Raw genomic sequence first — 11,731 nt, 5'->3', positions numbered from 1 at the left:
GAAAATGCTAGGGTCGAGGGCTTGTGGCTGTTTAGTTGTTCTCTAACCCTAAAACAAAACGACGTCGTTTTGTCAAATATGAACAGTAATTCGGTTTTCGGTTCAGTGCGGTTTTGTTCGGCTTCGGTTCGGGTTTCGGTGCGGTTTTTTTCAGTTTTCGGTCTCGCGAGGCCACCCCTAGTTTTATCACTTTATGGACCCTATTGCACAACTGTGGTGCTTCACGTGATGAGAAGAGTCCCCAATTCAAGAGAATTTGCACATGGCGCTCCGGCCAAAAGCAATATAAACTTATAAAGTAAAATCTAATAATTTTTTTTTAATTCTTAATTTATTAGATTTTTTTTTTTTTTTTGAGAATAAGCATGAACTATATTAAATCAAATGATAATATATCAATTGGGGAGAAGCTGTTTACAAAAGAGAACCCCTAGTACTAACAGTCTAACACCCATTAGCATACATTAATAATTTCATGAAGCCAAGGAGTCCGAACTTCCTGAGATGTTTTAGCTTGTACCATCTTCAAACTTGTTCTAGCAAGAGTATGAGCAATTTTATTATTTCTCTTGCGTACATGTTTCCAATTAATTTACTAGATTTTTATGAAATTCTTTTTTATAGTTTTTTAATAATTTCTACTAAAATAGAAAGAAAGAAAAAAAAAACTCTTGTTTGAGAACAAATTTTAAGAAGGTATTATTGACGAATATAACCTCAAATTTAACGGCTTCTACGGAATATTTAACGACAGCGAGTTAAGTAATGTTTTAAAAAGTGAATGAATTAAGTATCGAACATGTCAGACCAGAGTGACTATTAGTGTTAAAAGAAAATAAAAAAATCAGCGAATTTTGTCTTGGACCAGCATGGCAACTGGATCACAGCTCTGGGCCGGAACCGACCCGCTCACTCGTCAAGTCTCTGGGCTGCCCACCCGTTTGGGTTTTTTGTTTTTTCCCGTAAGATGTGGAAGAGCAAACAAAGCCGAACCAGATCTCCGAACAGATAAAGCCTCTTCCGTTTTGCTTTATTGATACTTGTTTCCAGATAAAGCCTCTTGCTTTAGGGTTCAGCCTTTCAGGGATCTAAAACTTGTTTCCTCAATGATTTTGGGTTTGATTCAGAAACCCTGATCCCCATTTGCTGGTATGACTTGACGTTTCTGTGAATTGTTGCTCTTTCTGTATATTCAGATGGACTTGAATGTTTGGGTTTTGTTTTCGCTGGTGTTCTGTTTCTTCCATCTTATTATATGTAGTGAGGACTGTCAAGTTTGGTCATTCTTTGTAATTGTTAAAGCAGAGTTTTTGTACTAACATTGATCTGTTTCAGGTTGCATTTCAACTCCACAGTGGCAGCATTCTTGCTTTAGCTTTTGAAATTATTTTCAAGCTCTCTACAGATTCAGTGGTTGAGTCTGCTGCTTTGTAGGTGATTCTTCTGCTTTAGATTCACAGTTGAGGTGATGTAGTGAAATTCTTATTTTTACTTTTTCCTGATCATCAGCGGACATTTGCAGTTGTATGTATTTGCTGGTATGACTTGATTGTTTTGTTTCATTATATTGTTTTTTTTTTTTTTCCACTTCTATTGTTTCCTCCAACTTATTATGTAGTAAGATATGCGTCGACCACTCTGAATATAGGCATTCTGTATAATAACTGGAGCAGAGTTTTTATTTATTCCCTATGTTATTTAGCCAAATTGATCTCCCAATAAAGCCTCTTGCTTTTTCCAGAATCAGAAACCAAGAGTGATGGGTTTCTCATATCTTATTTTCATTTCTTCCCAAAAAGTATTCTCCCAATCAGTTTCTTTTCTGCTTATTATGTACATGTTCTATGTGGAGTGTGTTTATCTTCTTTTGATTAATGACTAACTTGTGCGTTATTTAGTCTAGGACGGGTTTCTATCATATTTGTTTTCTGTATATTATGTACAAATATAATGCAAGACATTATAGCTTTGGTGTAATTTTTGCTGTTCGGGGGAGGAACTCTTTACATTAATCAGTTAGATCGGTGGATCCTTGTTTAGTTCTGCCGGCATGAGTGGTGAAGGTTACACTACTGGTACACATGCAAGTATAATGTCATTTGGAGAGGCCTATGATGGTATACATCAATTGAAAAGATGCAAAAGATTACCAGCAAGAGCATCATCAAAATTCACTGATACTAGTATCGATGATCTCCCTGATTACCTGTTGGTTGAAGTCCTATGTCGACTTCCTGACAATAAAATCTGCTTGCAATGCACATCTGTGTGCAGACGTTGGTGCTCTCTCATCTCTGATCCTCATTTTATTGGTCGCTTTCTTTGGCTCCAAAGGGATTTAGGGTCGCCAATAATTCGTACTTTGATAAACCACAATGCAGAGGAGTTCCCTACTAAAGATGTGTTTCAAAGACTCAGGAGTTTCCTCCGTCTGAAAGAAGATCCATTTGTACTAGCGACATGGAATGACTTGGTTTTGTGCTGTGCAAGCAAGGATGATCAACATGATTACTACATTTGCAATCCATACACCATGCAACTGGTTACTCTTCCTCCCATCCCTGCATGCCACAAATTTGTGCCAGTGGGATTCATATGCGAGCCCTACTATAATTATGAAGAGGAAGATGGTGATCATCGAAAAGAACAAAAGATCAATATTAATGGTGATTATAGGTGCAAGGTTGTGAGAATAGTTCCTTCAGAAATAACTTGTTTTGGCATTACCATTCAAGTATTCTCTTCTGAGACCGGGGAATGGAGAGAGTCAGTTGTATCAACACCAGGAGACCTTTCCTCGTATATTTTTGATCGGAATATTAGCTTTGCTAACAATGGAATGATATATTGGAGCACTCATGATGGTGATCTCATTGGGTTGGGCCCCTTTGTGAACAACAACAATAGCAGTTCTGATAGTGTCGTTTGATTGAATTTGACAGTATTGTGAAGGAGAATTTCACATTTGATTTCTTAGGTGTGTACCAAGGATTTCTGCGCATGTGCGACTACAACTTTGACAATTATTGGCTGCTTGTTTGGGAGATGACTGAAGAAGAACATGAGCAGCTGGTTGTCATTGGACCTGGAAAATGTGGTTTGGAACATGTGAAACGTTATTCACTTCCCCCAAAAATGATTCCTGGTGATCCAGATGGGCATGTTGAATTGCTAACTTTTGACCCAAATAATGGTGATATCCTTTATCTACGCATAAATGGAGAAATCGTCAAGTGTAACATTCGTACAGGAAAGTGGTCAAAGATGGTTGGGACGAATATGCTAACTGATTTATACTTCTTCCAATTAGTGCTCCCGTGGTGGCCTACACCAGTTCCGAGACTACCAGATTATTAGCATGGCCAGATGTATTTAAATTTAATTTCTTGTGATTTAGTTGTTTCCTTTTGTCATCAAATTTTCTGGTCAGTTGTTTAATTCTGAATTTGTGTTTTTGGTAAAAGGTTTGCTCCATTGTTGTCATATATTTCTTTGACCCATTTGTGTTTCTAGAGAGAAGGAACCACATGATGTCACTTCTGAACTGAACAACAGTGGGAAGATGTTTACTGATGTTGGCTTGAAATGATGAGAATGGGAAAGTCAGATCAATTTCATGTCTAGTGGGGGTTGGTAATCCCTCATTGTTGGTCGTATCTGTTACCAAATAATATCCTAAGAAATTGACATCATGGTAGCAGACTGTATGTACTAGTTTGAGATCAACTTCCACACAAATGTATTTGGTAAAACTTCAACCAAAATTGATTAGTTGTTGTCATCTTGTCATGCATGCCTATTACCAGATCAAACAAATTAATGGGGACAGAAAGGACCAACAGAATCATGTACAAAGCAGCAGCAAATGCGTAGCCTTACATCATTTGCTTGCAGAGAGCTTAAAAAAAAAAAAATTGCTGGAGAAACTTCACTTGTTCAATTTGAAGCAATAAAAAAAAAAAATTCAGTCATCAAAGTAGCAATGACATATCAACTAATGTTACATTACAATGCAGACTCCATCGACGAATGCAGTGTCGAGGAATTACACAAGCAATTCTACCTCGAGGTCAATTAAATTCATGATGCTGCCAACACAGAGCGCCCAAATGGCCAAATTAATGCAGCAAGTAGGCTGCAGAATTGAACTAAACCCCAGGATATATCACAGGAAGAACCCCAAAAGCCAATTTCAAGTCTCGCTTGTTTGTAACGCACGATGTGTTGGTCAAGCCAACCATTCAGAGCTTCATTTATCCCACTGAACACTAGTGTGTAATGGAGATACAAGCTAGTGCAGGACCCCTTGACTTGTACGGTTGTACCCCAGTTTCCTCTCTTTGGATTCCTTGATGACCAGTTGGTGAATATAGTTTCCAGATTTCTTTTGGGAGTAGTCCAGATTTCTTCGTTTTGGTAGATTTCTGTGGTTGATCTTCTAGCTTCCAACATTTTGGGTCTCGCTCATGGGCTGCATAACTAACTTGGTCACCTCCAAGATCACATTCCATAACTATAGCCATCTTCCAAAGCCTCAGCTGTGAGTGGGTGACAACAATGTCAAAACATGTTTAAGACCCAATTAATCCATATCCTAGCCACACTCCAACAAGATAACGATTATGTCCCTTTTAAAATAAAATAAAAACAATAATGCTGTTATTGGAAAACAATACCATATAACTCCAACTGGGTCAACTGAAGACACAAATAAAGACTCGAACTAAACTTTCAATCTATAAATGTTCAAATTAATTACCAGGACCGGAAGAGTGCTTCTCCAACGAACAGCATATCAAAATAGATTAGCAATTTTGATATGCTTGAAATCTCATTCTCCTCCATCTTATGATTAATAGAGGAAGCAACCGTAGCTTGTTCAGGAACATCTCCATTCTCACATGAAACTCCAGTGTAGTCCACAGATGAACTCCTTTTGACTCCTCCGGTTCTAATACAGGAACCCTGCCACCAGATAGTTGAAGAGTTGAACCATGTGAACTGGAAGTTGGTCACATGCAACCGGAACAGGCCCCATTTTGAGATGATCTTCAAAAGATATACCCGATTGAGATGATCCTAGAGCCAAGTCTGAATTATCTTCTGAAACACTCACATCATCTGTCATATCTCCAATCTCCTCACCAGAATCAGACATGGCAGGTAATTCTCTGGCTGATCAATAATGGTCACCGCTTGAATTACTCATTGGAGAGCACAAGTTTAAATTATTCTTTCGTATATGCACGTTCTCAATCTCAAGAGCATCTACAAATGGCCCTTTTTTCCCGTGGATATTTCACTACCTTCTTATGGAATGCATGCATTGTACTACCCAAAACAAATGGCCCTTAGCTGCAGCGGCCTTGGCTTTTGGAATGCATGCATTGTACTACCCAAAACAAAAAAGCTTTCAACCTCGTGGATGTTCTATGTTACACCAGTCCCTACATCAATGGCATCAATATTAGATCATGTTCATATGTTAGTTCAAAGCTAAACACCTCATACTCTAGACAAGGAGTTGATAATATCTATTGATGGGAGGAGAAGAAAAATCATACCACAACTATATATATGCCAAAAAGCGGAAGTAAACTTTTCTTGAGGAAAGGAATTTATATTCATAGACTTCAATGCTCTTCAGAGAAAAGGGGAAAAAAAAAAAAAGAGGGGATAAAAAAGAAAAGGAAATATAAACTAGAAAACTAAAATCTGTGTCCATCTAAAAGCAAATGGAGTAGCCAATGATGCACTCTTTGCTAAATGGTGCTTGTTAGAATACATAGATTATGTTGAGAATCCTGATATTATTTCGGGATGTTCTCTTGAGGTTTATTGTAATGTGGGGTTTAGGCAAAATGTCCCCCCCCCTTGTATTCTGTGGTTTCATCAATGGTCACGGCTTGAGGGCAGTCGTACTCGCCCTTACTCAAAAAAAGGTCAAAAAAAAAAAAAAAAAAAAAGGTCATAGTAAAGATGTACTAGTTTTTTTTAATACTATTTCTCGGTGCCTAATCTATTTTGATTTTGATTTCGAATCTTCGATTTCGAATCTGCCCTCTATTTAATTTTGATTCCTCTACTCGTTCACTTTCCAAGATTTTGAATATGTATCAGTTCCTTGACTAGTAGATCTTGTTTCTCGTGCTTAATCAATTTTCAATTTCGAATCTGTGCCTTGTTTAATTTCGATCAAGGACTAAAATATCCTCAATATTTCCTCGAAAATTCCATTTTTTACAAGCACCAATATTAATTTTACCATCTTACTGATATTTTATTTTTAGTATAATTTTAGCTTATCATACAACTTTTATTCAAAATTTTAGTAAAATTTCTATTGGTATTCGATATTTCCATCAATTTTTTTTTTTAAACTATCGATATTTCCATGATTTTCGATATTAGGTCATTGGTTTCAATTGATGTATGCGTTCACTTTCCAATAATTTCGATTTCGAATCTGTGCCCTAGTTAATAGTATCGGTTTAGGGTTTCTGATGAAATCCATGCCTAATTATCTCTACTAGGTCGATATAAATTTTATATTTATCAGTGTATTCATTGAATTTTTCATCAAGATCAAGAAGAGTTGGAGCCTGGTTGGCAATTGCGTGCCAGCATAGACTCCGTTGTCAGCTATATGTATAGAACCTTGAAGGCTCGAACTGGGAAGAAATCTGCTGTCCCTAATACCCTGTGCCAAACCTGTCCCCATGCATTCATTGGTCCATAAAGATTAAGAAAATATTTTCTTAATCTTTTGTTCCATATTTTATTCTTTGTGGACCAATGAATGCATGTGGACTGGTTTGGCACAGTATTTTTGGGGACAGCAGATTTCATCCCGCTTGAACTGGCCTCCGACCCCTCGTCATAGGGAGCTAATCCGTTGAAGTTGGTGTCGAGGACTTCGTCATCACCAACGCTACTGAATTCATGGAAATCTACCGGGCAAAATACAATGGCAACGCAAGAATTAACAATCTTGGGCTTGAAACGCCATTTCCAAAGACTGGTAAGCAAGCAGTAACCATCTCTGTTTTTGTTCATCTGAGCTAATATTAATTGTGTATTGTGTATCTATTATCTGACAATTTCCCATTTCCCTTCTGTATTGGGAAGAACTTCACCATAAGAGGTCCCGTCATTTACTTCTTTTGAAGGAAGGTTTTAATAAAAAGCATAATTAGTTAAACGCGTATAAAACTTCTGTACACATTTCGATCATTATTTTGCATTGGGCCACTACTTGAATTTCAGTCACATAACAACTTCATTAACCATCACTTACTAAGCTCGTGCCTGTTGTAACATGAGAACAAGCTGGTCGATCAGCTGGAGAAGACCTCATATTAATCAAATATCAATTAATGTGACAGCAGGTTGAGAGAATAGTTTTTTTTTTTTTTTTAATTACGTTGTTAGTTTCATTGAATAGTTCTTCCTTTCTCTGCGGCTTCTCTTTGATAACTTTAAAGGATGATCACGGTGTTGGTTGCTCTCATGACTAAGATGAGGTCATTGGTATAAAGATTTGTTACACGACCCTTGTTTTTTTCACTGGCAGCATAAACTTGTGGTTGACATCAAAGGGATGATGATATGATCATCTGAGTTTTTGATGGTGATCCATCTAGAACTTGAGCTTGTTCCATTAACTTTTTCCTTGTTTGAAGAGTGACCACAACATCACCATTTTCGAGGGAATTTTAGCAATTAAGCTTGGCTGTTCATAAACAAGCAAATTTTTCAATGCATTGTTTTTGAACACCATTTGGGAGGACTTTTAAGCACTAAACTCCGCTTTTTATGAACAACCTCTCTTTTCAATGCTTTAAGCCTAAAAATCATTTGAGAGCATAAACAATCTCATTTCGACAAGTTTGGGAGGACTCTAATAGTTGTCGTAGTTCATGAACAACTTAGTAGTCTTGGAGGCCACAAGACATATGAAATTGATTAAGATCTTCGCTTTCACCATTATTAGCCGAGTACTCAAGTTAGAAAAATTTATTTTGCGAAGAAAGTTACTTAGGTACTTCCGTCATTATCAAATTTGATTAATTTTAGTAGTTCAAATTTGTTGTTATATATAGTAGTTCATTAGTTACTCATGTAATATAGTATACTTATCCCCGTTAGTTAGCAACACATCTTTCTCATATTTGAATTTGCGCGGAATGGGTTTGAATCAAGGTAATGATGACGAAAATTCTAAACAAAACACAGAGAGAAGAAGAGAAAGGGGGAAAAAAAAGCTTTTATAAAGTTTAGAGGAGTAGAGCTCTCTTCTTTATAAACGAAAACAAATTAAAGAATGTAACCAAAAAAGAAAAGAAAAAACATATTAAAGAAGAAATTGGCCTAAAAAATATAGGCACAAGTTATTATAACTTGCATGGATCATTTGTTCATGCCAGTGGCATCCTTGACAGCGTCAGCAGCTCCCTGTGCCTTAGCCTGCACCTGTTCTCCTGCATTCTGCATTGATTCCTTGGCGGATTGCGCTGCATTCCCGGCTTTGTCCATCATTGTGTTGGCCTTCTCCTGTTCAATGATTGGTCATCAGTATCCAACAAAATCAGAACCAAATTAACCAAAAACAATTTAGAACAAATTAAAACAGCTGCTGGCTACTAGTAGAGTACGTACCTGAGCTTGGCCCTTGGCCTCACCAGCGTGGTAGCTCATCTTCTGGGAGTTGTCAGCCATTTCTTCTTGCTTTTCTTGGAAATTTAGAACACTTGAGATAATCAACTGTATTGTTTGAGATTCAGTTTAATTCCCTGATGATGGATATCTCACCAATTAAGAATGCTTTATATAGCATTCTCAGTAAAATGGGTGTTTGACACGTGTACTGCCTTGTGGAAGTCTGTTTCAGCCTTTCGGGTACTTGATGCTATTCCTACGGCTAAGCTGTGTTGAAAAACTGCAGATGCTGGAGGTGCTCGACACTACAGTGACATGTGGAAGTCAATGTACATATATATAGCCTAACTATTCTCTAAATTTGACTACCACGTGGATCGGAGGAATTCCAAATCCAATTTCCTTATATCACAAGTAATTAATCTATCATATTTTCCAATTGTAAACCCTAAAAGTTTCTAATTAATTAGTAAGAAAAAGGATCCTTCTAAACCAAGCAAGGCTCGGTCATCTGCCATATTTATAACAAATTAAAGTCAAGAGCTTAACGTGTTTGGTTAAGTAGGCCTATGGATGGAAAAGATAACCAAGAGCTTGCGTGGCTGCAGCAGCAGAAAAAAGTTGATAGACCTCCCTACTGAAATCCTTCTCGACATCCATTCGAGACTGGCCAACAAAAATCACTTTTCTGGTCACATGGATCTCTAAGACATTGTTCGATCTAGTCAAGTGGCCTTCCCCCTTGCTGCCTTAAAAATTACAACACATCGATGATGCTAACAATGAAAAGACGCCGCCTCAAATATTGATTCTTTTTAGTTCCACAAGCTGTTACAAATCAATGATCTTGCGATCCTCGAAATACGATGACAATGGCTGGTCAGAGATAAGTGAAGATGATGGATTCGTCTCGGACATTTCGTCGAATATATATGAGCTAGAGATTGTAGCTTGCGGCTTGCTCCTTGTTAAAGACTCACAATGCTTGCTTAGGTAGCATATACAAGGAACTATAACTCGTAGCATATACAAGGAACTTCTAACTTCAGATAAGCTTTATAAACCTTTTTTGTGTGTACGAAAATACAATTGATATTAGTTTTGGTTAGTCCTTGTTGCTGGCCGGTTACGTGAGTACTGAGGGACCTAACACGGCCTGTTCGGATTCTGTCAGAGAGTACTCCCAGTCCCCGGTTCCAACCCTGCCCCTTTAAGAGATAAGGCAATCGTCAGCCGCCATCTCAGAAAGGCGACTCAAGGTTTATATTGGGGAGGAGAGCAAGGGGAAGAGGTTTGCCTTGATTTGATCAGTCTTGCGTCAAAATGCAATTGCTACAGGCGTATATAACAAAAAGTTTATCAAGAACACTCTATTTTGTTAAATTTTGGTGTACTTTTACATGGATGTTAAATGGTGCAAAACGGCTGCTAGAGAATCTCTTGGACCGGCTACAAGTTTCAAAAATCACAAAAAAGCTAAAGTTTGAAATAGTAACCAAGAGGAACCAAATATCTTTAAAAAAAATAATAATAATAAAGGGAAGAAAAAGAAGAAGATCGATGCAAACACAAGTTCAGTCTCTTAAAACCAAAAGATTATACGAATTAAAGAAAATGTCATGAAATTACAAGACAAATCGAACTTGGATTAACTAAGTGGCTTTCCCAGATAACAAAGTTCCAATCCCCTGAGCTGCCTCTGATCCTTCTACCAATAAATTACCATATGTTTTTAGAGAAATCAGGCTTCCGGTGTAACTGAAGATCTTGGGGACGGAATTCACTTCAACTCTTCCATTTCCACAACGCAAGCGTTTCCTAGAACCCCACCCTAGATTGTAATGGAGCACACCCACAATGCTTTTTCTGCTCCTAGAGTCATCAACAAGAATAAAACAATTGAGAGGCCACCATTCATAACAATAAGATGGACCAACATTGAGTTTTATGTTGTAGTCCTTCACCCATTCTTTCTTATCATGACTTTTCAACACCCATACCTCAACTTCGGTAACTGATACTGAAGTAGCATCAACAATGGCCAGAGATCCTCTCAAATTAAGCAAGTTAAGAACCCTTTTGGAGGGTAAGTTGGGATGAGAAGTCCATATGAACCTCTCCTCATTGAAGTCGAAACATAGTATACATTGTCCAATCAACCAATATGTGTTTCCATATGCAAATGCATTCTGCTTACTTAAACCACAAGGAGGAACCGCGGGTATTCGTCGCCAAGAGCTTGTCCCCAATACATGAACTTGGGTCAAATATGAACTGGAACGGCTAGGATCAATCCCGAAAACAATATTAACAATCTTGTAGGTGCTGGTAGTGGCATCCACTCCTATACCGTACCACTCATTCAAGCGGGATAGTGAATTAACATTAGAAGGTGGGAGCTCTAGAGCTTCTCCCCTAAGTGGATTGCATAATAGGGCTGGACCTCTTGATAAACTAGAGTCCTTAAAGCAAAGCAAGCCACCAGAAGCAAACTCTAGCTCATATTTAGTTTCAATGGACAAAATACCTGAAGAGAAACTGTCATCATAGCTTGTTGCTGTCCAACTATCGCCATTGTATTTCCAGCCTCGAAACAGCATTAATCTGGAATATTTGGATGCAGACCTAGAATGGACCATGACTAGAGGTGGCTCCTCAATCATATCGGTGTGCTGAAGATGCATTGCAGCTAGAGAGGGGTCGTTGACTAGCTTATAGAAAATCTTAGAGACACATTGGAAACGAAAAAGAGATTTTGCTGGCAGTCGAGAAAGGATGTTGAGGAGGATCGCCGTAGGGAGGTCCTTTGAGCTGTGGCTGCCGCTGGACATTTCCTTGGTCCATGAAATCTCCATAGCTCTACTTAATCCAACATGTTGAAGATTCAATAACTACGTGCTCTGACTGGTTTTGAATATGAAAGTATGAAAAATTTAAAAGATTTTCTATGGCTTCAATACAAAAGATTCATGTTTGACAAGGATAGTTTCTTGAAATACAAAACATTAGATATACATTAACTACTAAACCCAGGAAGTACGAAGATCCGAATTACATCTTAATCACCACAAAA

The 11,731-nt window shown here is 37.8% G+C and overlaps 3 protein-coding genes across 3 annotated transcripts; 1 reads left to right on the top strand and 2 right to left on the bottom strand.

Moving 5' to 3' along the window:
* Window positions 1-2,050: 2,050 nt before the first annotated feature.
* LOC133733247 (uncharacterized) lies at window positions 2,051-3,357 on the top strand. Its single transcript, XM_062160898.1, has 2 exons — window positions 2,051-2,799; window positions 2,943-3,357. Exons 1-2 carry the CDS (start codon window positions 2,051-2,053, stop codon window positions 3,355-3,357), a joined length of 1,164 nt encoding a protein of 387 aa, XP_062016882.1.
* Window positions 3,358-8,240: 4,883 nt separating this feature from the next.
* On the bottom strand, window positions 8,241-8,815 carry LOC133745141 (stress-induced protein KIN2-like). The gene is made up of 2 exons (XM_062173140.1): window positions 8,659-8,815; window positions 8,241-8,553 (listed from the first exon to the last, which is right to left on the bottom strand). Exons 1-2 carry the CDS (start codon window positions 8,716-8,718, stop codon window positions 8,410-8,412), a joined length of 204 nt encoding a protein of 67 aa, XP_062029124.1. The 5' UTR covers window positions 8,719-8,815; the 3' UTR covers window positions 8,241-8,409.
* Window positions 8,816-10,310: 1,495 nt separating this feature from the next.
* On the bottom strand, window positions 10,311-11,513 carry LOC133733238 (F-box protein At5g65850-like). The gene has a single exon (XM_062160889.1). The coding sequence runs from the start codon at window positions 11,511-11,513 to the stop codon at window positions 10,311-10,313; it is 1,203 nt and encodes a 400-aa protein (XP_062016873.1).
* Between the last annotated feature and the right edge of the window lie 218 nt (window positions 11,514-11,731).

The sequence above is a fragment of the Rosa rugosa genome, chromosome 1 (assembly GCF_958449725.1).
Source record: "Rosa rugosa chromosome 1, drRosRugo1.1, whole genome shotgun sequence".
Lineage (NCBI taxonomy): Eukaryota > Viridiplantae > Streptophyta > Magnoliopsida > Rosales > Rosaceae > Rosa > Rosa rugosa.
The sequence above is the reverse complement of the archived record's forward strand: the minus strand, read 5'-3'. Positions and strand labels throughout refer to the sequence as shown.

Bases quoted from the DNA above. Each gene is read 5' to 3' on its own strand.
- LOC133733247 (XM_062160898.1), top strand. From the start codon at position 2,051: ATGAGTGGTGAAGGTTACACTACTGGTACACATGCAAGTATAATGTCA. The intron at 2,800-2,942 runs GTATATTTTTGA...TGAATTTGACAG, and splicing joins ACACCAGGAGACCTTTCCTC to TATTGTGAAGGAGAATTTCA.
- LOC133745141 (XM_062173140.1), bottom strand. From the start codon at position 8,718: ATGGCTGACAACTCCCAGAAGATGAGCTACCACGCTGGTGAGGCCAAG. The intron at 8,554-8,658 runs GTACGTACTCTA...ATCATTGAACAG, and splicing joins AGGCCAAGGGCCAAGCTCAG to GAGAAGGCCAACACAATGAT.
- LOC133733238 (XM_062160889.1), bottom strand. From the start codon at position 11,513: ATGGAGATTTCATGGACCAAGGAAATGTCCAGCGGCAGCCACAGCTCA.